This window comes from Capricornis sumatraensis, chromosome 19, assembly GCF_032405125.1.
Source record: "Capricornis sumatraensis isolate serow.1 chromosome 19, serow.2, whole genome shotgun sequence".
Lineage (NCBI taxonomy): Eukaryota > Metazoa > Chordata > Mammalia > Artiodactyla > Bovidae > Capricornis > Capricornis sumatraensis.
In genome coordinates this window covers 24825041-24850562 of record NC_091087.1, presented here as the reverse complement: position 1 = coordinate 24850562, position 25522 = coordinate 24825041, and the positions used below count along the sequence as shown (strand labels likewise).

The 25522-nt window shown below is 47.8% G+C and overlaps 1 protein-coding gene across 7 annotated transcripts in view; it reads left to right on the top strand.

The window, feature by feature from the left end:
- NTRK3 (neurotrophic receptor tyrosine kinase 3) overlaps positions 1 to 25522 on the top strand; it is a 414880-nt gene that overhangs the window by 106454 nt on the left and 282904 nt on the right. For all 7 annotated transcript variants that reach the window (XM_068990813.1, XM_068990812.1, XM_068990811.1 and 4 more), the window contains exon 4: positions 12861 to 12929. In XM_068990813.1, the coding sequence (XP_068846914.1) occupies positions 12861 to 12929 (69 nt within the window). The remainder of the gene's footprint in view (positions 1 to 12860; positions 12930 to 25522) is intronic.

The window sequence follows — 25522 nt, the reverse complement described above, 5'->3', positions numbered from 1 at the left end:
GAACCTGAGGATGCAGAGGGCAGACTGATGGCTGTTTCCAGGTTTTCTCACAGATGCTCCCTGCATCTTTGCTTTTCTCCTGCCACGACAGCTCTGGAGTAAATAGTGGGTGTGATGCTTTGGCCCCCATCACCACATCATCCTCCGTGGACTGGAGCCTCTCTTGGGCTGGGGGTGCTCCCCAGCCAGGCCAGCCTGCTCTGCCCCTGAGCGGGCTACTGCTGGAAATGCCTGCGTCTGCAGGCTGTGGCCGCCGGGCTGTGCCTGCCCAGGGCTCCAGTGACTGCTCACGTACTTCAAGGCAATTAGCTTTTTGTTAATTTGTCTGAAAAGAAACTCCTAGGGAGTAAATCCCCCAAAATAGTCTCAGTGACACTCCAGGTCTGGTATGAAGCAACGAAGTGAAGGAGCGAAGCTGACTTTCAGGCCTTTTCTGGGGTTTTGTTGTTTCATCGCTAAGTCACGTCCAACTCTTTGTGACCAATGGACTATAGCCCCCGGGCTCCTCTGTCCATGGGATTCTGCAGGCCAGAATACTGGAGTGGGTTGCCGTTTCCTCCCCCAGGGGATCTTCCTGACACAAGGATCGAACCTGGGTCTCCTGCACTGCAGATTCTTTACTGTCTGAGCCATCAGGGACTGCATACTAAATATTTTAGACTCTGAGGGCCTTTCGGTCTCTGTCACAGTGGCTCAGCCCTGCTGCTGTAGTGCAGAAGGGACCTGTGTTTGTTTTCTTTCGCTGGTGTGACAAGTTGCTGTGGACTTGGCTTAAAGACAAAGTGATTTTCTTACACTCTGTGGGTTACAGGTCCCACACGGGTCTCCCTGGGCTGGACTCAAGGTGTTGACAAGGCTGGGTTCCCTTCTGGGGCCTCTAGGGGTGAATCCATTTCACTGCATCTTCCAGCTGCTCGAGGCCGTGTGCATGTCTTGGCTTTTGACCCCCTCCTCCCCATTACATCCCTCTGTGCTTTCTTCTGTGTTGCCTCCCTCTTGAACCCTCTGCCTCCCTCTTCCACCTTTAAGGACCTCTGTGGTTACTCTGGGGCCACAGGATAATTAAAGGTAATTTCCTCATCTCAATTCATACCGTTAATCACATCTGCAAAGTCTTTTTTGCCCTAGAAGCTGAGGTATTCACAGATTCCGCAGTTGAGGCTGTGGACATCTTGGAAGATATTTATCCCACCTGGACCGTAGACATAGTACACGCATGCTTACTCCCTCAGTAATGTCCAACTTTCTGCACTCCCATGGATTGTAGCCCACCAGTCCTATGGGATTCTCCAGGCAAGAATACTGGAGTGGGTAGCCATTCTCTTCTCCAGGGAATCTTCCCGACCCAGGAATGGAACCTGGTCTGCATTGCAGGTGGGTTCTTTACCATTTGAGCCACTAGAGAGAAGCTTACAATGTGCAAATAAATGGACATGGCTGTCTTATAATAAAACTTTATTTACAAAAGCAGAGTGCTGGCCCACAATCACAGCTTGCTGACCTTGGCACTCAATGATTAATGAATCTGCATCCAATTCTAACATGTGACTTTCCCCGCCATCAAGCAATTCTGGGTCACCAGCTGAGGGTCAATTCTGACATTATCTACCCCGAAATAGCATCAGACTACACAGATTAAGGGTTCAGTCCCACCAGACCACCCTCCACTACAGATGGTAATCGCAAGTCCAGGTTGTCACCTGGGTTTCTGAGCAACTGGCTAGAAATCAGAGGTTCGACAACCCACTCCTTAGGTTTGATCAATTTGCTAGTGTGGCTCACAGAACTCAAGAAACTCTTTTACTCTCTAGATCAGTGGTGTATTGCAAAGGACATTAAAGGATACAAGCCAACAGCCAGATGGGGATGTCCCTGGTGGTCTAGTGGTTACAACTTCATGCTTCCAGTGCAGGGACCTGGGTTCAATCCTTGGTCAGAGAACTAGAGCCCATATACTACAGCTAAGTTCACATGCCTCAACTAATGATCCTGCCTGCCACAACTAAGATCTGGTGCAGCCAAATTAATAACTATTTAAAAAAGAATCAACAGCTGGATAAAGAGATATGAAGAACAAAGTCCTAAACAAGGGAACCTCTGTCCCCATGGTGTTTGCAGCTTGACATGGTGACACATACAAGTATTCTGGTTTCCCAACCCCAAATCCTACCCTTCTGGGGTTTTACGGGGGCTTCATGACATCATTGGCCGTTGGTGATGGATGTCCTCTCCCTTCACTGGAGATCAGGGGTGGGACTAGAAGTTCCAACCCTCTATTCATGGTTGATTCCCCTGACAACCAGGTGCACATCTTTTGGGGATTTCTAAAGGGAGAAGGCGATGGCACCCCACTCCAGTACCCTTGCCTGGCAAATCCCATGGACAGAGGAGCCTGGTAGGCTGCAGTCCATGGGGTCGCTAGGAGTGGGGCACTGCTGAGTGACTTCACTTTCACTTTTCACGTTCGTGCATTGGAGAAGGCAATGGCAACCCACTCCAGTGTTCTTGCCTGGAGAATCCCAGGGTTGGGGGAGCCTGGTGGGCTGCTATCTCTGGGGATGCACAGAGTCGGACACGACTGAAGCAACTTAGCAGTAGCAAAGTCACTTCACTCTCTGAAGCAGTTTCGGGAACTGAAGCCAGGAGACTGAGTCTTATAACAAAAGGTGCTCCTGTTTATCTGTCCTTAAAGAAATAACAAGGGTTTGGGAGCTCTGTGTCAGGAACTGTGGATAAGGACCAAACATATACTTCTTATTTTGACCATCATTTCTCTCATCAGTGGTCCCTAGTCTTTTTGGCACCAGAGATGGGTTTCATGGAAGACAGTTTTCCCCAGAAACCGGAGGTTGAGGGGGATGGTTTCAGGATGATTCAAGCCCATTTCATTTATTGTGCACTTTATTTCTATTATTATTGCTTTATCTCTGCCTCAGATCATTAGGTATTAGATCCCGGAGTTCGGGGACCCCAGCTCTAAGTATATTTTGTGCAGTGATTATTTTTGCCTGACATTTCTTGAAGAAGGTTCTGGGATTCAGTAAGTTTGAGAGGGGCTTCCCAGGTGGCTCAGTGGTAGAGAATCCACCTGCTAATTCAGGACACTTAGGTTCAATCCCTGGGTCAGGAAGATCCCCTGGAGAAGGAAATGGCAACCCACTCCAGTGTTCTTGCCTGGAGAATCCCATGGACAGAGGAGCCTGGTGGGCCACAGTCCATGGGGCCACCAAGAGTCAGACACGATGGAGCAGCTAAACAAGAACAACAACAAATTTGAGAGACTCGATGGGTCAGATCCTTCACTTGGTAAAAGTTCTGAGAAGTTCTGCAGTAAATAAGCCTGTTTAATTTCATTTAGTGCCAAGTTTTTCAAGCAACATGAAATTTTTGGCCTTGTAATACCCATTGGCATACAGAAGACCTTGGCTTCCCAGGAACGTTCTCTGGGAAATCCAGGGTTTAGCTCAGCCCCAGGCCTGTGGACAAGCTGCCTCCAGTCTCCTGATCTCAGGTCAAGACACCAGTCACGTCACTTGAGATTTGATTAGAGAAAGCATTTTGGCTTCATTAAAGTTCATTAAATGAGCCATCCAGTGTAATTTAGCTGAATAAAAATGGCTCAAATGGCTTTAACCCACACCCCCCTTTTACAGCAATTTAATTGAGGGAAAAGCAAATATATCAACGATGTAGAAAAATACTCCTTGGCCTTCAAGAGGAACACTGGGTGGCAGCGTCTGCTTCCTTGTCACAGGGGCTGGATTTTAGGGGGTCGGCTCAAGGGGGACCCCTCAGGGGTTGGCAGCAGCCCTAGTAATGAGATGACCCGGAGCTTCCTTCCTTCAAGGAGGCTGAGGGCAGCCACCCTCACTTCGCCCCACGGGGGGCAGCAGGCATCTCTGGTGCGGGACTGGTGTGTGCCAAGTCCCACGTTCAAGATCATGAAGTGTAAGCTCCCTGGTTCTGGGAGAAGCTCCCTGGTTCTGCCAGCCTCCTCTTTCTCTGTGGTTTGTTCCTTTTTAAGCAAATTCTCTGTAGGGTTGGTGCTGCATCAAGGAATTCTTCTTTCTTGGACTTTTCCTCCACATCTGTCAGTGATTTCAAACGAATCTTGGTGTGGCTTAGCAGGGGAGGGAGTTGACTGTCTCCAAGAAGACCAAAGAGATAGTTCTTTCATGGGAAAAATTGGAAAGGCAGAGACAAATCACTGAGGGGGTGTGGGGTCTTCAGGAAGGAAGAACTGCCTCTTTCATACGCTGCATTCGTGGATGGAGAAAGTCAGAATTACGTCATGATGATCTCACCAAGCCACAGCCCCCATGAGCTTGTGAGAGTAGAAGGGGGTGGCCTTCTGTTGTTCTCTGGGTAGCCACGCCTGATGCTTGGAGCTCGCTGTTCAGTCACTCAGTCCTGTCCGACTCTTTGCGACCCCATGGACTGCAGCATGCCTGGGTTCCCTGTCCTTCACTACCTCCCAGAGTTTGCTCAAACTCATGTCCACTAAGTTGATGATGCCATCCAACTGTCTCATCCTCTGTCACCCTCTTCTCCTCCTGCCCTCAAACTTTCCTAGCATCAGGGGTCTTTTCCAATGAGTTGGCTCTTTGCATCAGGTGGCCAAAGTCTTGGAGCTTTGTACGGTTCTTAGAATAATGCTTTCTGCAAGCAGCAGGGTGAATCCTCTAGGAAAAGTCGGTGACTGTGGCATTCACAATTGGGATGCCAGCTGAGCACACTCCTGGGTTTCTGTGCTCTCTTGTAACCATCTTTTGCAAGAGGAGACTAGCATATGCCTGGGACAGGAGCTGACCAAGCGGACAGGCCCCAGATTGCATCTTCGTGGCTGGACCCTGATTGGGAAGCTGGTTTCCTGGGGTCATGAAACATAGGCATAGAGAGGGAGGGACTGAAAATCAAGACTTGGACACTTTCAGAGATCACAGTTGGTCAGTCAACTCTGCTGTCAGGACCTTGGGGGCAAAAGAGGGGCTGAGGATAGGTGTGCTCGTCTGCTAGGGCTGCCATAAGCGCTGCAGACTGGGTGGCCTTGACAGCAGGAATGATGACTGCTTCACAGTTCTGGAGGTTGGGAGTCCAAGATTAAGGTGTCACCAGGGTTCCTCTCTTCTGAGGCCTCTTGCCTCAGCTTGTAGATGCTGACTTTTCCTCCTGGTGTCTTCTTGTCATCTGCCTCCGTGCATGTCTGTGTCCTAATCTCTTCTTATAAGGACACCAACCATATTGGATTAGGATACATGGCCTCCTTTAGCCTTAATTACTTTGTTTTTTTCAAAGATGAAAAAACAATATTTACTTTAATATCTATTGCCATACACTACATTCCCAAATTTCAAAAAAATAAGGTTGTAGGCAGATGAAATTACGAGAAACCTAGCAAAGTGCATCCATAACATCATATTCAGTGATGAAACACTGGATGTTTTTCTTCTAGGTTTAGTAACAAGGAAAAAGCTGTCTTACTTCTTCTACTCAACATCACACTGAAAATCCTAGCTAGTACAAAAGTCAAGAAAAAGGAAAATCAATTGGGCTGGGGGAGGAGCACCCAGGGTTTAATGCAGATTGTGAAAAATACATCCAACTGGATATGCTCAGTGCTCCTGAGGGCTCCGTAGCATAGGGATAGCTAGGCACCTGTGGCCAACAGTCCATTCCACACTCGAGTCCTAAGACCCAGGCTGCCCCGGGCCTGCCTCTGCTGATAGGACAGGAGGCACTGCCAAAGTCAGCCACACCCTTAACCTGGGAAGTCCACGGAGGCTTCCATCTTCAGCATCGCTTCGTGGGTGGGAATTAGCGTCTCCTTCTCAACCTTTTTAGCAAACTGGAGGGTCAGCCCCTAGTTGTCTCAGTGTTTGGGGAACAGAAGTATTCACCTGGTTGGCTTCTTTTGACCGCAGAGTCCATCTTTTTTTATTTTTATTTTTTAATTGGAGGAACATTGCTTTACAATGCTGTGTTAGTTTCTGATGTACAACGACATGAATCAGCCACATGTGTGCTACATTACTTCAGTTGTGTTTGACTCTTTGCGACCCTATGGACTGTAGCCCACCAGGCTCCTCTGTCCATGGGATTCTCTAGGCAAGAATACTGCAGTGGGTTGCCATGCCCTCCTTCAGGGGATCTTCCTGACCCAGGGATAGAACCCGCGTCTCTCAAGTCTCCTGTGTGGGCAGGAGGATTCTTTACCACTACTCCACTTGTGAATCAGCCATAAGTATACATATCTCACCTCCCTCTTGAACCTCCCTCCCACCCTCATCCCACCCCTCCAGGTCATCACAGAGCACTGGGCTGAGCTCCCCGTGTTACACAGCAGCTTCCTGCTACCTATCTGTTTTACATACGGTAGTGTATATATGGGGCTTCCCAGGTGGCGCTAATGGTAAAGAATCTGCCCACCAATGCAGGACACCTGGGTTTGATCCCTGGGTCGGGAGGATCCCCTGGAGAAGGAAATGGCAACCCATTCCAGTATTCTTGCCTGGAGAATTCCATGGACAGAGAAGCCTGGCAGACTAGTGTCCATGGGGTCGCAAAAGAGTCGGACATGACCGAAGCAACTGAGCACAGTGATCGGTCCAGTTCAGTTTAATCGCTCAGTCGTGTCCCTTTGCGCCCACAGTGTACATATTGTCAATCCCAATCTCCCAGTTAGCCCCCCTCCTTCCCTTGCTGTGTCTTTCTCTACATTTAAGGTCCATGTTGAGTGACGCTTTTGTTGGATGGTGGGGTTCCCAGGGTAGAGGGTGACATCCTCCTGACTCTTGGGGCTCCATCCTGCTGCAGTTGGGCGCCCCTTTAGGAGGGTCATGGAACTACTTTCCATCCCAAGGCTCCCTCTGTTCACCACGGGGCTAATGCTGGAGGGGCCACCTCAGCCGTCTCCCCCTCAGGGTCAGATTTGGCCATCTGGCCGCTTGTTTCCAGAGCACCCAGGAGCTGCATCGTCGCCGTTCATTACTCTGGGCCCCAGAGTCCGGGCTGTGAGAGGAGCAATAGTGCAGGACAAAATTAATGGCCTTGTTTGGTAGTCTCAGATGAGGGATACGGGCCGAGGTCATGGGGCTTGATTTTGGGGAAGTGTTTGATGCATCATCTCATAAAATCTTGCTCACCAAATTAATTCCAGCGGTCAGGTGACTTGGAAACTGGCCACGGACTCGAGCAAAAGTCAGAGACGGGTGATAATGGATCTGTGAGGGAGGAGGCGCGGGGCTGCTATGCAGCTCAGAGGCAGGATGGTTCTTAATTAAACCTTTGTCTGATGAGTGGGGTAACCGGCCCATCAATAACTGATGACAGGTGAATACAGGCGAGGCATCAGCTAGAAGGAAAAGCAGGGGCAGTGGGAGGTAGGTGGGTGGTAAGTCTTTGCTTCATCTTTCCGATCTGCGCAGCACCGTGAGCACTTATGCCCCCGAGGGCAGGATGGCCAGAGGCGTGCCCTGCTTGCCTTGCTGGGGGTGAATATGCTTGCCTTTGCTTGTGCTTTGTGTTTGTTTTCCTCCGGGCTGGATGCTTCTATTGTGTGTCTCTGGCAGGCCGCGGTGTACGGTTGCCCAGGTTGTGTATACGTGCTCCTCCTGGGACTTGCGCAGCACAGTGTTGCTCTCTCTGGGGACAGGCACTGTGCTGTGTGTACGTGGGCCTGGGCATTTACATGTCTGTGTGTTGGTTGCAAATGTTCCTAGGTATGTCGTTTTGTTGCCTGTTGCTGGAGTCTTTACGTTAAGACTGCTCAGAGCTGTTCAAATTTGATTGGCAGCCTATGAGCCTCAGTTTCCTCATCTATTGCGTGGAGATCATAGCAATACCCACCTTGTATGCTGCTGCTGCTGCTGCTGCTAAGTCGCTTCAGTCATGTCCGACTCTGTGCGACCCCATAGACAGCAGCCCATCAGGCTCCCTCGCTCCTGGGATTCTCCAGGCAAGAACACTGGAGTGGGTTGCCATTTCCTTCTCCAATGCATGAAAGTGGAAAGTGAAAGTGAAGTCGCTCAGTCGTGTCTGACTCTTCGAGACCCTGTGGACTGCAGCCCACCAGGCTCCTCCATCCATGGGCTTTTCCAGGCAAGAGTACTGGAGTAGGGTGCCATCGCCTTCTCCAGAAATAGTTGCTATAAATATTAAATGAAATCATAAAAGTGAAAGTGGGTAACGGAGTTGTGGTCATTGTTATTTTGTTGCTGAGTTGTGTCTAATTCTTCTGCAATCTCACAGACTGTAGCCCGCCAGGCTCCTCTGTCCATGGGGTTTTCCAGGCAAAAATACTGGAGTGGGTTGCCATTTCCTTCTCTGGGATCTTCCCAACTTGGGGATAAAACCCAGTCTGCTGCATTGGCAGGCGGGTTCTTTACCACTGAGCCAGTGGGGAGGCCCCAAGTAGCGGAGTAGCTGGTACTGAGTGAGCCCTTGGTGAATTTGGTCATGGAGATGATGTGGGGAGGCAGGAGGAGGTGAGAGAAGAGGGTCTGGACCCCAGAAGGTGCAGGTGGTTTGTGGACCATCGAGGAGGAGGAAGGGAAGAGGGCAGTCATGGACAAAGCCCTTGAGTCCTGCCACGGCCGCTCCATCTGGCCAAAGAGCTGAAGGAACGCAGGGGCTCTTTCTCCCCCAGGTGGGGCTTGGTGGGTCGGGGAGGCCTGGGGTGGAGCTACAGAAGGGACACCCCTGGGAGAGCGGGAGCCCCCCTCCCCTATGTCTGGTCTCCCCCACCCCTTCCCACCAACTTGTAATAAGGAGATAATGCCATTTCTTATTCTTTATTTGCCCAGAATGCCTGTTATTTTCTTTATTTCAGAATCCAATTTTCTCTTGACATTTCTGCCTAATGTAGCAAAACTTGACCTTTGTGAAAGGACATTGCTGGCAGCCTGCTCCCTGCCTCGGGCCCCCCAAGAACTCTGGGCTGCTCCTCCCTCAGAGACGGGCGAGGGTCCCCACTTTACCTGGACCGCTCCTGGGTCCCCGCCTCCTCCTTCCTGTGGGGGCAGGGGCGGGGCGTGTTTCCCAGGGCGCAGTGAACCTGGGGTTCCCGGCTGCTGCCTCTCCCGGCAGCCGCCGCTCAGCGTTAGAGCCAGGGACTTTGTTCCAGACTGCGCTGGAGTCGGGCAGAGAGCTCAAGGCCCCAGGGCCTTGTCTAACTCCTGCTGCCTCTGCTGCTGTTGTGCATAAAGCAGCAACAAGGTTCTGGTGCATAAACTCACCTTTATGGAAACATCAGGGCAGCTGATGGTAATGGAGATACCTAGGGTGGTGCCCAATCCTGTTATTCTTGACCCCGAGCTTCAGCTTCAGGTCCACTCCCAGGTGTAAGGTCACGACTCTGATGGGCGTACATGTCTGATCGCTTGCTCCTCCCTTCCGAGCAGGAGATGCTCTGCTGGGAGCTGGACGCCTGGGTGTCCTCACATGGTCATCATGCAGTTCTTCCGTCCCCCTTCCCTTCCAATTCAGTAGGGGAATGAGGCGGTTTGTAGGAAAAAGATGCCGCTGTTAGGGGTTTTGTGAAGCTGAGCATGCGGATGGGTTAAGGTTTACAGGCTTTTTTTTTTTTTTTTTTAATTACAACAGCTAAGGCATGGAAGCAACCTAAGTATTCAATGGCAGATGAATGGATAAAGATGTGCAATATACACGATGGAATATTATTCAGTCATTAAAAGGAGGTTTGTAGGGTTTTGGTGAGAGGCTGTGTTTTCATTCATGCCAGCGTTCTACAGCCCTACAGAGAGGAAGTTAGTCACAGTGTGGGGATATGAGGTACCCTCCTGAAGAGGGCCAAGGAGAGAGTGCTGGGGGTTGGGGAGAGAGTGTGACAGTAAGTTTGGGGTACACCTCCCTGGAGACCTTCCCTTTGTCCCCAGTCCCTTGCACCCCAAGAATGGGGTCTTCCTCCCCCATGCAGTCATGGGCTTTCACCAAGATGGTGCTAGTTGCTCAGTCATGTCTGACTCTTTGTGACCCCGTGGATTGTAGCCCACCAGTCTCCTCTGCCTTCTCCAGGCAAGAATACGGGAGTGGATTGCCGTTTCCTTCTCCAGGAGATATTCCTTCTCCAGGGATCCAACCCAGGTGTCCTGCATTGCAGGCAGATTCTTTACCATCTGAGCCACCAGGGAAGCCCATGTCACCAAGATAGATCTGCCTCAAATGTGAGGGGGAAGCCCTGTCCTCCAGCTTGTCCTTGGCTTTGAATATCTGCTCCTCCGATGAGCCATGATTACCCTCTGTGACCTCACCCAGGGTGAGCTTCTCCTATGGGTTCCAGACCCACACATCCGGCAGGCTGTCTCACGTCTCTCTGTGGACATCAAACAGGTATCTCAAGCTTAGGGTCTGCAAGGGAGAAGGTCTTGATCTCCATGCCGCGCTCCAGTTGGGACCCTTCTGCAGCCTTGGGCTCATTCAATGACAGCACCACTCTCCTGGGCAATCAAGTCTCCCTCTGTGGCCTGATCCAACCCCACAGGAATTCTGGCAGCTCTCCCTCACCACCTAGCTTGAATTCATCAGCTTAATCATCTCTGTGCTCTCTTCTTGCCTGGAATATGGCAGCATCTCCTAATTGCTTATATGGCTTCCAGTCTTGGATTCCTGTTTTTAAAGATGCTGGTTAGATTATGCCACGTCCCTACTTAACACTGTTCGCTGCTCTCCCATTGTTCCTTCAAGGAAAATCCAGACGCCTTACTTTGGCCCGAAAGGTGGGTGTGGCGCGGCCCCTTCTGGGTGCTTACTCTACTTGTAGTTTTAACATTTTTTGACCAAATGGCACGGGGATCTTAGTTCCCTGACCAGGGATCAAACCAGCAACCCCTGCCTTGGAAGTGCAGCGTTTTAACCGCTAGACTGCCGGGGAAGTCTCCCTCCTATTTATCCTAGACCACATTTTTCCTACTTCCTTTCTCACTGGCCTCCTTTCTGGCCCCTTTATCCCTCTCAGGGCTTTACACCTGACGCTCCCACTGCCTGGAACACACCTTCCCTGGCCCTCAGCTCAGTCTCACTCCTCTTGTCTCAGCTCCAATGTCCCCTCTCAGAGGGCATTTATGGAAGCCTTTGACTTGTGGAATGTTCAGAATGCTTGTTTATGGCGATTATTTCATAGATATATATTATCTTAAACTCATCAAGACATATATATATTAAATATGGATAGTAAAAAAAAGGGGGGGAGGGAGGGATAAATTAGAAGTTTTGGACTAGCAGACACAAGCTGCTATATATAAAATGGATAAGCAGTAAGGTCTTACGCACTTCCAACATAGCCCCGTCTCTCTTCCCCATCAGTTTCTTGCCCCACTTTGCTTAGGCCCTTCCTTCTACTCATCACAAACTGCAATTCTCTTGCTTATTCATTAGTAACTTGAACATACGTTCCCAAGAGACCTTATCTACTGTCCACCCCCTCGTTCCTTGGAGACTATATTTGGCTGTGAACAAATATTTGTTCTAGAAGTCCCCTAAACATAGGTGCACTTGTAAGTCTATGCATATGTGTATAAACAGGAGTCTCTGTGCATTTGTTACCAACACGTTTGATAGACATAAATATGCATGTGCTTGTGTGTGTGGGTAGGCATTTGCCTCAGTGCAGTCTTTACTGCTCTCCTTTCTCATCACTAGATGAGCCCAGAGTTCCTGGGGTACCACTTTGAGTCCAATGTCTCCCACTGCTGCCTTGAAGGACTGTTATCACATCGAAAGTTGTTTGTTGAGCCTGGCAAAGTAATAACCGTGGGTGTTTCTTCTTTTATTCAGAAGACTAATGACTGCTCCTTTCTCTGCACATCCTAATGAGAACAATTAAATAACCATTAGGAGGAGAATAGAAGTGTGAACAAAAAGGCTGATGTCTTGATCATCGATGGGCAGGGTTGCTGGGGGAGGGACTGGCTTGAACGAATTATAGATGTGGAGTTTTTTTTTTGACTTGTGTGAATGTTAAGAATGTTTGTTGGTAACAGGGCACAATAGCCTCACTTATGCAGGGTGAAGAAGTCCCAGGTATCTATAGTACAGGGTAGGGCATAGTTAACAATACAGTATTGTACACTTACAATTTTGGGAAAAGGGTACATGTTCTATTAAATATTATTATAAAAAAAGGGAGGGGAGAAACTTTTAGAGGTGCCAGTTAAGTTTATGGCACTGTTTATGGCTATCATTTCATATATATATATTATTTTAAACTCATTTAAGACATATAAATATGTACAGCTCTTTTAGTAAGTCAACTGTGCCTCAGTAATAAAAAAAGGGAGGTGGGATAAATTAAGAGTTTGGGATTAGCAGATACAAGCTACTGTATGTAAAATGGATAAGCAATAGGTCCTACTGTGTAGCACAGGGAATTATATTCACTTACCTATATAAACTATAATGGAAAATAATATGAAAAAGAATATTTTGTTTAACAGTCACTTCACTGTACAGCAGAAATTAACTCAACCTTGTAAATCAACTGTACTTCATTTGAAAAAAAATGCTGGTTTGTACATGCTCTACCCTGAGGGTTCTCTGTCCTCCTGAAAGAGGGTGGGCTTAAAAAGGTGAAATGTTATTGTGATGAGAGGATAGCAGAGAATGACCAAGAAAATTCTATTAATTTATTTATTTCATTTGATTTGTAAAGTCTTTTCTTTGAAAGGTCTCAGCATCCTCTCAAGACATGGTCTGTAGCCTGGACTACTGGCCGATGTGCTCTTAGCCAAATGGAACAAAGGAGAAGCACAGCTAAGCCAGGCTCCCACGAAATGACCATGCCTGCCACACAGAGCGAGACTGACTCCAGATTGTCCGTTAATTTTCTTTATTTGTCCCTCTTGCAGAAACCTGTCAAGTAACCGGCTCACCACACTCTCATGGCAGCTCTTCCAGACGCTGAGTCTTCGGGAATTGTAAGTTCAGTTTCGAAAACTGTCCACATTGGTGGAGTGGTGGTCAGAGGTCGGGTGAAGCCACTGAAGGCCAGGCATACACCAGAAGGGGTTTTTGGGGTGGATGACATGGGTGTACCATGTTCAGTGAGAGGGAGTCACCTCATTCCTTGATTTCTGATACTCTTTCTGGGCATAGTACATTTCAGAAAATAGGAATTTCATCTCTTAGCAGGATGTAGTTTTGTGACCTGTTAGTAGTTAATTAATAACAGTATAGAATTTATAATAATAAAGAGAGTTAGTTTATAATAAATAACATTTGTAATATGTAAACAGATTATTAGGTGTGCTTTCGTTTACATGACCTCTGATTTATCATCACTAGTGTCAACCAAGGTAGGTATTATTATGCTTTCCATAAAAATGGTATCTCCACCCTTTAAGGTGAGGGTTTTTTAGCTCCAGAAAGGCATGTGACACACAGCCAAGATCACCTTGCTAGGGACTGGCAGAACCAGGACTTGGACATAAGCCTTTAGTTTCAGATTGCATGTCTTTTCCACTTCCCATGATCTTCTGTCAGCCGATGTGGCTTGAGTATGGGCATCCTGAAGGGACAAAGCCCGTATATTTATTCAATCTGCCTGTGGACCTAAGCTGAGCCTTACTGCATTCTGAGACTGATCAGTGTGCTTTTACCCCAGCTAGCCATTTTTCACAAACACATATTGGATGGATGAGTGAAAACTTGTAACCACTGCTGGAAAAAATAACTCATGTTGTCGTGTGAGTCATCAGGGTCAGGTCTGTGCATGAAGGACGGCATATTATGTTGAGAGAACAAATCAGGGAATAAATTGCAAAGGAATTGAGACATGGATGGAATTAGGGATGCAGCGTTCCAGAGACACTGCTCACGTGTCTTCTCTTTTACTTGGTGACTCCGATCCAGATTCACTGAATGCAGATTGCTTTCCTATCCTTTATCAAGAGGCAATGAATGACCTTGGATCCCTGCCCAAGCTGTTGCCCTTTCAACTTGTTCTCCCTCCAACTGGTTAAGACCTGAGTTCAAGGATGAGTCATAACCTTTTCTGACCCAGTTGGTGAGGAGGGAGAATACGTACATTTCCATGACAGTCCTGTATGTACCTTACTCATCCTCATGGAGTAGATGTCTACATGGTGCTGAAAGAGGCCGTTCCAGGGATGGGAAGGGCAGAGAGGGTCTCTTTGACAGTGTTGGAGGGTTTAGGATAAGATCACTTTCCTACCTTAGGACATTGCCCTTCCCACTAGCCTTCTCCTCTGCTATGAGCACAATAGCTGTAATGATCAGAGTTCATATATAGCTACCATCAGATGTACATCAATAAAAACTTCTGAGCTTGAAAAAAAGATAAATATACACTCATGTGCGTTCATGCTATGTTGATTCAGTTGTGTCTGACTCTTTGCTACCTTATGGACTGTAGCCCACCAGGCTCCTCTGTCCATGGGATTCTCCAGGTGGGAATAATGGAGTGAGTTGCTATGCCCTCCTTCAGGGGATCTTCCCAATCCAGGGACTGAACCGGTGCCTCCTGTGTCTTCTGCACTGGCAGGCAGTGTTACCACTAGCGCCACCTGGGAAGCCCAAATATATACTCATTAGTTTATAAAACACAGAGAAACTGGACAGTGTCACAGAGACATCTCAGCATCAGGTTTTTCCACCTGATGCACTTGTGTTCATTCCCATCTTTGAAGGTAGACAAGACGTTAAAGGTAAATGAACATGACTGCTTTGATCACCACTAATGCTGACTTCTGAGATCTTTGTTGCAGGCACTGTGCCAAGCAATTGAGTTATGTATGTTATTTAATCCTTATAACAATTCTATCAGGTCAGAATGACTACTATCACTTCAACTCTGGGGACCCTGGTGGTACTTAGAAAGGCTAAGTATCTTGGTTAAGTCACCTGTTAGCTGAATGGTAGCATATGGACTCAAGATCTTGACTATTATGCTCAGCCATCTCCCAACTTTTTCAGTCTTTTTTAATCCAAGTGTGTTAGTTACTTAGTCATGTCTGACTCTTTGTGACCCCATGGACTATAGCCCACCAGGCTCCTCTGTCCATGGGATTCTCCCGGCAAGAAAACTGGAGTGGACAGCCATTCCCTTCTCCAGGGGATCTTCCCGACCCAGGGATTGAACCCAGGTCTCTCCCGTTGCAGGCAGATTCTTAACCATCAGAGGCACCAGGAAAACCTTTCCAATCCAAGGATGGATCCATTCTATGATAATTTTCAAACAAATGTGTGATTGCAGTTTTTCCTTACCTTGATTTAAGACTGACCAGGGGCCCTGCCCTAAAGGATCTAGTTGGGGGCTGTCTTTCTTGAGAGTCTTTCATTTAGTTCTCCCAAGAACCCAGCCCTTTCATCTATGGGAGTCCAGGGACAGCATCTCTCCAGGGGACCTCTTGGTCTGCCATTGTTGGAATTATCGAGACAACATTCAGTGCTCCTTCTAAAAGTCACTGGCTGCTAAATCAATGGTGTGCTGCCCCTGTGACCTGTTTCTTGGAGTTTTAGAAACAGTTGTTCCATGGATATATATTTAAAGAAAATGTCAGATTTCTCCCAGAGGCTCATGGGACTCTGCATTCATCTTTGCCCGGGATCAATACACCAGTGAGCTGGCTGTGACTTATGGCGGAATGAAGACGTTCCCTCCAGGGCGAGTCACTGTGGGAGAAGCACCATGTCCACGGAGTATTTTATTTCTGTCATATTGCTAAATAAGAAAAGAATTATATTGGAAAATAAAGAAACCCCTCTCTGAGGGAGCAGTCGCCTGATAGGGGTCTTTTTTTTTTTTTTTTTTAGAGGAAGAATTGAATGTTGAGGGTGGAAAATTTATCTCTTGGCTGGAGGGGCCGCATGTTGGCTCTTAGCTGTGGCTGTGATTAAAATCCAAACAATCCCAGTTCCTGGCAAATGGAAGAGGGGGTCGTATTTTCTTGTCTGACTTCCTGATTAGTCCACATGGCGCCATCTGCCACGAGCCATGTAGACTGCCAGGGTCTGCCCAATGGAGCCTGTGGGCTGGGGTGTGGGGAAGGGTTTTGTAGTTCCAGGAAGAAAGACTGTTGGCCCTAGAGGAGATGGCTCTGTGAGCTGGGGCAGCCAGATCATCACAAGGGTAGAGGTGCGAGGCTTCCAGCGACCTTCCACAGGAACAGAAGGCTTGAACTGGGGCTTTCGGCAGCTTCTTAGCACATGTTATTCCTTCGTGGGGGGTCTCTGCCTGCCCCAACCAGCCCCTCCTCTGATCCTTGATAGAAGAATGAATGCTGTTGGGATTCCCCGTCAGAAGGCTGAGTGTGTATGACTTTTCCAGTAGCAGAGAAGGAGAAAGAAGAGACATATATTGAGTCCCTAATGTATACGAGGGCTTCCTCTGTGGCTCAGCAGTAAAGAATCTGCCTGCCAGTGCAGGAGGTGCTGAGACGTGGTTCAGTCCCTGGGTTGGGAGGAAATGGCAACTCACTCCAGTATCTTTGCCTAGGAAATCCCATGGACAGAGGAGTCTGGCGGGCTATAGTCCATAGGGTCACAAAGACACGGACACGAATGAGCGACTAAACAACAGCAATGTATAAGAGGTCCACTCTCATCTCAGGGGAAATAAAGAAACCCCCCTAACCCTACAGCGGGGTGGGGATGTCCTTATTCTCCAGTTTGACAGATGAGGGGTTGGAGGCCTGGCCAAGTGAAATAACTGATCCAACATCACATGGCAAGTAATGGGAATGAGTACTGTGATTATTAGCATTGCTAACACCCAGGTCTGCTCTTTTCAAAGACCAGCTCTTTTCTGACCCAACTTGGCCCCACAGCCCATGTGCTTTGCCTCACCTTCCAGAAGCCACTCTCAACATGGCAGCTCCCCTTGGAATCAATGGGGGGAAAACAAAATGGAATCCAAAGGGAAAAAAGAAAATCCAAACAAGTTAGCATCTCAGGGCCCTCGCCATGTGCCAGACACTTCTTTCGCTCATGTCTCACTTACTCTTGTGCGATGAAGGCTATGGTCTTGGCTGAGCACATGGCCCACTGCTTCTCACTGGGCCAGTCCTTTTTTTTTCTTACTGTTAAAAACTGGAAGCATCTTTTAAGACTTGCATCAGAGTAGCCGGCAGTCTTCAATGGCATGGGTTTGGAGAAATTTGAGTTGACATGGCACAGTGCTCTCTGAAGTTTCTGGTTTGGGCAAGATGGTGTCTTCCCATTACCAAGAAGATGGGAACTGTCCATCGAGAAAGCCTAGCAAGAATCAAAGAGATTGCTTCTGAGATAAAGAATGAGTTCGAAAGAAAAGAAGCTTGGATTCTGAATGCCATGATACAATTTAGGCAAAGGCAAGAGGCACTAGAGGATATAAACTCACAGTGCAGAAACCCTTCAGAAATACCCTAAGGACCATTAGTGCATCTCCAACAAGCTTCTCTTTAATACCCTGCATGCACGGAGCACACACCATTAAAATAGATTGGAATATTTCATTTTCTTAAAGCAAAGTAATAATTATGTCTGGTATAATCTGAAGATTTAATCGACTTGGTAAAATATTAACTTGGTTTCGGGGATGGTTTTGTTCTAATCCTGGCACTTTCCTTCTCCCTGTCCTGGCACTGACTGCTTGCCACGGCTCTTCAAGTTGCTAAACAAGCTGGTTAAGGGGTTCCCTGGTTGCTCAGTGGTTAAGAAGCCGCCTGCCAATGCAGGAGACTTGGGTTCCATCCTTGGTCTAGGAAGATCCCACATGCCTTGGAGCAACTAAGCCCGTGTGCCACAGCTACTAAGCCTGTAAGCCGGAGCCACTGAAGCTTCAGCACCTAGAGTCCCTGCTCCACCACAAGGGAAGCCACCACAAGGAGAAGCCCGCACGCAGCAACTAGAGAGTAGACCCCACTCACCGCAACTGAGAAAAACCTGTGCAGCAACGAAGACCCCGCACAGCCTGAATAAATAGGTTTCCCAGGTGACTCAGTGGTAGGGAATCCGCCTGCAATGCAGGAGACCTGGGTTCAGTCCTTGGGTCGGGAAGATTCCTTGGAAAAGGAAATGGTAACCCACTCAGATATTCTTGCCTGGGAAATCCCATGGACAGAGGAGCCTGGTGGGTTACAGTCCATGAGGTCTCAAAAGAATTAGACATGACTTAATGACTAAACAACCAACAACAGCAAAATAAGTAAATAAACAATCAGACTAATAATACTGTTATTATAGTAATAACCTGACCTCTTTATCACCCCTATAACTTCAGAAAACATGTTAATATAGATCAGCACTAATGCTCACAATAACTGTGAGGAAGGAAGATTGAACCCACTTGCTCCCCTTTATAGAAGTTAAAACAGAGCCTTGCAGAATGAAGTTACTTGCTGTCTTCATATCCTAGGGCTGCCTTAACCTAGTTCCACAAATTTGGTGGCTTTGAACAGTAGGAAATGATTCTCTCCCTGTTCTGGAGCCCAGAAGTCCAAGCTCAAAGTGGCAGCAGGACACATACACTGCAGAGGCTCGAGGGAGAGCCCTTCCTTGCCTTTTCCAGGGCCTCGTGGCCTCTGGTGGTCCTCGGCTTGTGGTAGCACCGTTCCAGTCTCTGCCTCCGTCTTCACGTGGCCATCTGCCCCGCCTCTCTGTCTCTGATCTTTCTCTCCTCTCTCTCTCTTTGGCTGCTCAGCATGGCATGTGAAACCTCCCTGAGCAGGGATTGAACTCAGGCTCCCTGCAGTGACCACTGGGGAAGTCCTTTCCCTCCTTCCTCTTCCATGGATACCGGTCATTGGGTTTATGGCCCACCGTATCCCAGCGTGATCTCATTCATGATTTAACTGATTATATTGGCACAGACTCTGTTTCCAAGAAGGTCACATTCCCAACTCCCGGGACTCGAGGCTCTGGTAGAGGAGGGGACACGCTCCAGTCTCCCATGGCCCCCAAGGTGACATGGCTGGCTCACTCAGCTCTTAGGGCACTCTTTTAACGATTGGGATGCTGGCATCTTCAGGTGCCCTTTGGGTGCATTTTCTCCTGTGACAACAGATTTGGGTCTCTTCCCCATTTTCCACTACCTGGCACCAGGATTGCCAGCCACAGCACCGATACTGCGGAGGGGAGAAGAGAACCAGAGTGGTGACTGGCGGGGAATCAGTGTTTTCTAAACACCCAGTTTAGAAACGCCAAGTGTCTGTGTGCACAGACTCAGATGAGGCTGAGTTAATCTGCAGGAAGCCCCAGGGGCCCTGCAATTAGGCCCCGGGCCATCTTGGGGCAAGGGCTGGGTGTTGGTAATCTGCGCTCTGAAGCAGCTGCTGCTGTATTATTCATGGGGCCGCCTGCATTATTGATGGAGCCCGGGAAGGCTGGCTTTAGGTTCCAGGAGTCTGTCCCTGAAGCCCTGGCTGAAGGCCCCGCTGCTCCAGGCCGGACTGGGTGGGAGAACGGACAGCATCCTTTAGACCCAGGACTTGCCCTTCTTTGCTTCTGGCCCATTTCACTGATTTTTTGGTTTTTTAGAAAATAATTTTATTTATTAGCTTATTCGGGGCCTGTGCTGGGTCTTCCTTGCTGTGCGGGCTCTTCTCTAGTTGTGGCGAGTGAGGGCTGCTCCCTAGTTTCGATGCATGGGCTTCTCACTGCGGTGGCTTCTCTTGTTCCAGATCATGGGCCCTGGGGCACTCAGGCTTCAGTAGTTGAGCTTTCTGGCCCTGAGAGCACAGGCTGAATAGTTGGTGACGCATGGGCTTAGTTGTTCCACCGCATGTAGGATCCTCCCAGATCAGGGGTCGAATCCTGTCTCCTGCATTGGCAGGCGGATTCTTTACCCATGAGCCAGCAGGAAAGCCCCGACTGCGCTATTTAACTCTCTTATCCAATTATGAAGATGACAGTGGATTTGCTCAGTGAGATGCTTGGTGCACTACTGTTCTGAGTCTCAACATGCTCTCTGCCGTGTGTATGTCTCGCTGTCCAGGACGAGGGTTCAGAGGGATGGAGGGAGAACGCAGTGTTCTTCTGCAGTTTTCAGGAGACTCTGGGTTGGAGGAAAGGAACACGTCTTGTGGTTCTTGCCTTCTAGAGGAGAAAGAGGGAAGGAAACAAGCCATTAGCATGCCCATGCCCGGCGGGGTCTTAGCCATGCCCCACATGTCTCATCAGCTCCTCCTTCCAGCCTCAGGGTGCTGAAGCATCAGCCTCCTTTCTGGGGGACACTCCTAAGATGTGGGGAAACACAGTAATGCAGGGTTCAGAAAGAGGCAGAACTGAAGAAAGCACATGTGACCTGAAGCAGCCCGGCCAAGCCTCTCACTTGTCTAGTATTTTCCACCCAGGTGGGTAATTTGTATTTTTACAGCTACTTAATAATGAATGACCACATCTTGTCAAGTAAGCAACTGGGAAAAGTCAGGCTGACCTGGTTCAGTTTGCATATATTCCAGCATCTGGACCCTCAATATCCTTCCAACAGGGCTGACAGGCCTCTCCTCTCAGCCCCTGCAGTGTGAATCCCAACCAGTTCTCTGCTTCCCTTCCCCCAAGGCAGGCTGGGCAGTTTCTTCCCTCCAGAAAAAACCTCTCTGGTTTTCTCCTGTCTACATTTTCTCTATTCTCTCTCTCATTTCTCTGCCACTGCACATGCATCTATCTTAATCCCAGGGCAAACCCCTCTGAGGGTCCTTAACGTCATCCCTCACTTTCCTGCCCTATGACCTCCCCTTCCCCTCCCCACCCCCTGGCCCTACCCCCAACCCCAGCCCTGATATGTTTCCCTTCTTCCTTTCCACTGGTTTCTTCTCTTCTGTTTTTCAACCAAAGACATTTCTCTCCACCGTTAACTTCCTGTGCCCTGGAGCGTGAAACCTTGGGGTCATATTTTACTCTTTCCTTTCCTTCTACCTCCAATGAAACATCAAACACCCCCTTGTCTTCCTTTATGATGTTTGCTCCATTTTCCCCTTCACTCTCCCTAATTTGATTGCAGAATTCCAAATTTGAATGGAGAGTTTTTCAAATTTGAATGCAGAGTTCCAAATTTGAATGCATCCTTTTGAATGAAGAGTTCCAAAGAATAGCAAGGAGAGATTATAAAGCCTTCCTCAGTGATCAATGCAAAGAAAAAGAGGAAAACAATAGAATGGGAAAGACTAGAGATCTCTTCAAGAAAATTAGAGGTACCAAGGGAACATTTCACACAAAGATGGGCACAATAAAGGACAGAAATGGTATGGACCCAACAGAAGATATTAAGAAGAGGTAGCAAGAATACACAGAAGAACTGTACAAAAAGATCTTCATGACCCAGATAACCATGATGGTGTGATCATTCACCTAGAGCCAGACATCCTGGAATGTGAAGTCAAGTGGGCCTTAGGAAGCATCACTACAAACAAAGCTAGTGATGGTGGAATTCCAGTTGGATATTCCAGTTTAGGATATTTCAAATCCTAAAAGATGATTCTGTGAAAGTGCTGTACTCAATATGCCAGCAAATATGGAAAACTCAGCAGTGGCCACAGGACTGGAAAAGGTCAGTTTTTATTCCAGTCCCAAAGAAAAGCAATGCTAAAGAATGTTCAAACTACTACCACACAATTGCTCTCATCTCACACACTAGCAAAGTAATGCTCAAAATTCTCCAAGCCAGGCTTCAGCAATACATGAAACTTGAACTTCCAGAAGTTCAAGCTAGATTTTAAAAAGGCAAAGGAACCAGGGATCAAATTACCAACATCCATTAGAGCATAGAAAAACCAAGAGAGTTCTAGAAAAACATCTACTTCTGCTTTATTGACTATAACAAATCCTTTGACTGTGTGGATCACAACAAACTGTGGAAAATTCTGAAAGAGATGGGAATATCACACCACCTGACCTGCCTCCTGAGGAAACTGTATGCAGGTCAAGAAACAACAGTTAGAACTGGACATGGAACAACAGACTGATTTCAAATAGGAAAAGGAATACGTCAAGGCTGTACATTGTCACCCTGCTTATTTAACTTCTATGCAGAGTACATCATGCAAAATGCCGGGCTGGAAGAAGCACAAGCTGGAATCAAGATTGCTGGGAGAATATCAATAGCTTCAGATATGCAAATGACACCACCCTTATGGCAGAAAGCGAAGAAGAACCAAAGAGCCTCTTGATGAAAGTGAAAGAGGAGAGTGAAAAAGTTGACTTAAAACTGACCATTCAGAAAACTCAGATCATGGCATCTGGTCCCATCACTTCATGGCAACAATGGGGAAACAGTGGGGAAACAATGGAAACAGTGAGAGACTTTATTTTCTTGGGCTCAAAAATCACTGCAGATGGTGATTGCAGCCTTGAAATTAAAAGGCGCTTGGTCCTTGGAAAAAAAGCTATGACCAACCTAGACAGCATATTAAAAAGCAGAGACATTACTTGCCAACTTTGTTACTTGCCAACAAAGGTCTGTCTAGTCAAAGCTATGGTTTTTCCAGTAGTCATGTATAGATATGAGAGTTGTACTATAAAGAAAGTTGAGCACTGAGGAATTGATGCTTTTGGACTGTGGTGTTGGAGAAGACACTTATAGAGTCAGTCCTGAATATTCATTGGAAGGACTGATGTTGAAGCTGAAACTCCAATACTTCGGCCACCTGATATGAAGAACTGACTCGTTTGAAAAGACCCTGATGCTGGGAAAGATTGAAGGCAGGAGAAGAAGGGGACAACAGAGGATGAGATGGTTGGATGGCATCACCAACTCAATGGGCATGAGTTTGAGTAAACTCCAGGAGTTGGTAATGGACAGGGAAGCCTGGTGTGCTGTAGTCCATGGAGTCGCAAAGAGTCAGACATGTCTGAGCAACTGAACTGAACTGAACTGAACTCCCCAAATTTTACCTCTCTATTTCAGGCTCTTAGTAACTGAGCCTGGTGGTCCAGGGTCCCAGGGATCCCCAAGACCTGTACTGGCAGATCATAAGGTTAAATCTCTTTTCATAATAATCCTGCAATGTTATTTGCCTTTTTTTACTCCCATGTTCACAGAAGTTTTCTAGAGGCCACGTGATGTATGCTAACATCCTTCCTCTGATGCTCAATGGAGTTTTTGCTAATGCATTCTTGTGTTTTAATATTCTCCCAGTTTTAATTTCTAATATGGTAAATTATGATAAGTATCATGCGCCTAAAAGCTCTTTGAGACCCTCAGTCATCTATCAGGGTGAAAAGGAGATCTGAGACCAAAAAGCTGGAGAGCACTGACTTGGAGCCTGCCAGCCTGAATGGTGCCTATGTGTGCATGAGAAAAGATGCCTCTTCTGGGCGGATAGAGCCCCATACCTGGCACCAGGTCTGGTCAAGGGCGTGCAGGCTGGATTTCATCCCTATTCCTCCCTTTGGCTGGGCGCTTTGAGACATGTACAAACTTCCCCACTGTACACCGTGACCCTGTGTTTCTCTGACGTCCTAATTCACGTCCGAGTCTCCGGCCCGCCTCCTCTCTGGGTCATCCTGTCCAGCATTGTTGGATTGCTCTTGCAATTTTGTTCACATCACTGTCCAACTACAAGGACTCCAGTGGTGCCCACTGCCTTCTGGATGCATTTCAAGCTTCCTGACGTGGCCATGAACGTCCTCCACCATCTGGCTTTCACTTGTCCTTCCAGCTTCATTTCCTGGTGCTCCTTGACACAAACTCTGTGCCTTGGTGCAACTTTATTTCTCTTGTCTTCAGAGTCCAGTCAGAAACAGGTCCTCTAATTCTTTCCCTAGTCACCCCTCCACAAGCCCCCAAAGTCAGGGGTCCTGCTTACTCCTCTTAGAATCCCCTGTCTAGCAATGCCCTGCCCGTGATAGATGATAAGGAAGGGGCATGAATTTTGGAGTCCAGCAGGCTGAGATTTGAGGCCCTGAGGCTTCCCCTATGACTCAGCAAGTAAAGAATCCCCCTGTAGTGTAGGAGACACAGGAGATGGGTTTGATCCCTGGGTTGGGAAGATCCCCTGGAGGAGGAAATGGCAACCCACTCTAGTATTCTTGCCTGGAGAATTCCATGGACAGAGGAACCTGGCAGGCTACAGTCCATGGGGCTGCGAAGAGTTGGACACGACTGAGCACATCAATTCACTGTCACATACCAGCCGAGGGACTTGGAGCGCATGACTTTACTCTTCCAAACATGAGAGGGGGAGTCCCTCGTCTGTGTGGTGATGGGACTTGGCTGTCTCTGAGTGTAGTTGTGCGAGGCAGATGCTTGATAAAAGTTAGTTTTCATCTCCTTTGCTGAATGAGTGTGGTGTGTAGAGAAAAATCATGGGCACTTTTAGACCAAGAGGATATCATGCGGGGGTGTTTGCACATGTAACATTTGCTGTCCTGTTGGCTGGAAAACACTGATTCCTGCCCCCGAGGGCCTCTCTTTTCTTCTTTGATTTTAAATGTTATTTATTTATTTGACTGTGCTGCATCTTTGATCGTCGTTGTGGCATTCAGGGTCTTTAGCTGCAGCATGTTGGGATCTAGTTCCCTAACCAGGGATGGAACCCAGGCCCCCTGTGTTGGGATCGTGAAGTCTTGGACACTGGACCACCAGGGAAGTCCCTCTCATTTTTTTTTTCCTGAAAGCTGGTTGATGCTGATGCCTGCTTCACTACTTTGGAATTTGCCACCTATCTTAGTGCAGTTACCCAAGCGCCCCTCCCTCTGGGCGTCAAGAGTCATCCCCATACTGGCCCACAAAGAGAATCATGTTCCCCTGAGTGATCCAGGCCTTCCAATTTATCAGGTGCCCTTGACCTCAGGAGTTTTACATCAGCTAATGCCCTTCAGTTGTCCGCTAATAACTCCCTTCTGGAGGGGTGGTGAGGAAGGCCTTGAACTTGACCCTTCCTCCATTAGATGGTCTTCTTCACCGAGATGAATGCTCCCGGGAAATAGGGACTGGTTATTCATTTCCATTTCAATAGCACTCACTCCAGGCAGAGCCAAACATGGAAGAGGTGCTTATTAAGGATTTTGTTGACTCTATGAAAGAATAAAACTGGTCCCAAGATGGGCTTTGAGAAAATGTTGGAAATAGCTAACCACCTTCTCTTCAAGGAGAAAAGCTTCTCCCTTCCTTTCTACTCACCTTCCTTCCATTTTTCTTCCTCCTTTTATTCATTCAACAGGTGTTTAAGTACCAGGCTTAGTTTTAGCTGTTGGGAATACAGCGGTGAACCTAATAGTCAATGTCTCTGACTTTGATGGAATTTAATTTTTATTTATGGAGATAAAGCAAATAAATATTTATTTTTTAAAACTTTTTTCTGTATCTATTCTATATATAAGAGTTGGCATCTGCTAGTCCCAAACTCCCAAGCAAACAAAAAAATATTTAAACTGATGCTGGGCAGTGACAAATCCTAGAAGGAAGAAAATAGGTGACGAGCTGGGCAGTGTGAGGGCATGGGTTGAGGCTGGCTTTCCTACAGAGGTGGTCAGAGAAGGCCATAGGAGATCGAGGGAGCTGATCTCACAGGTATGTTCTGGGTCCAAACTCTCTAGACAGAGAGGACAAGAGGTGCAAAGGCCCTAAGGC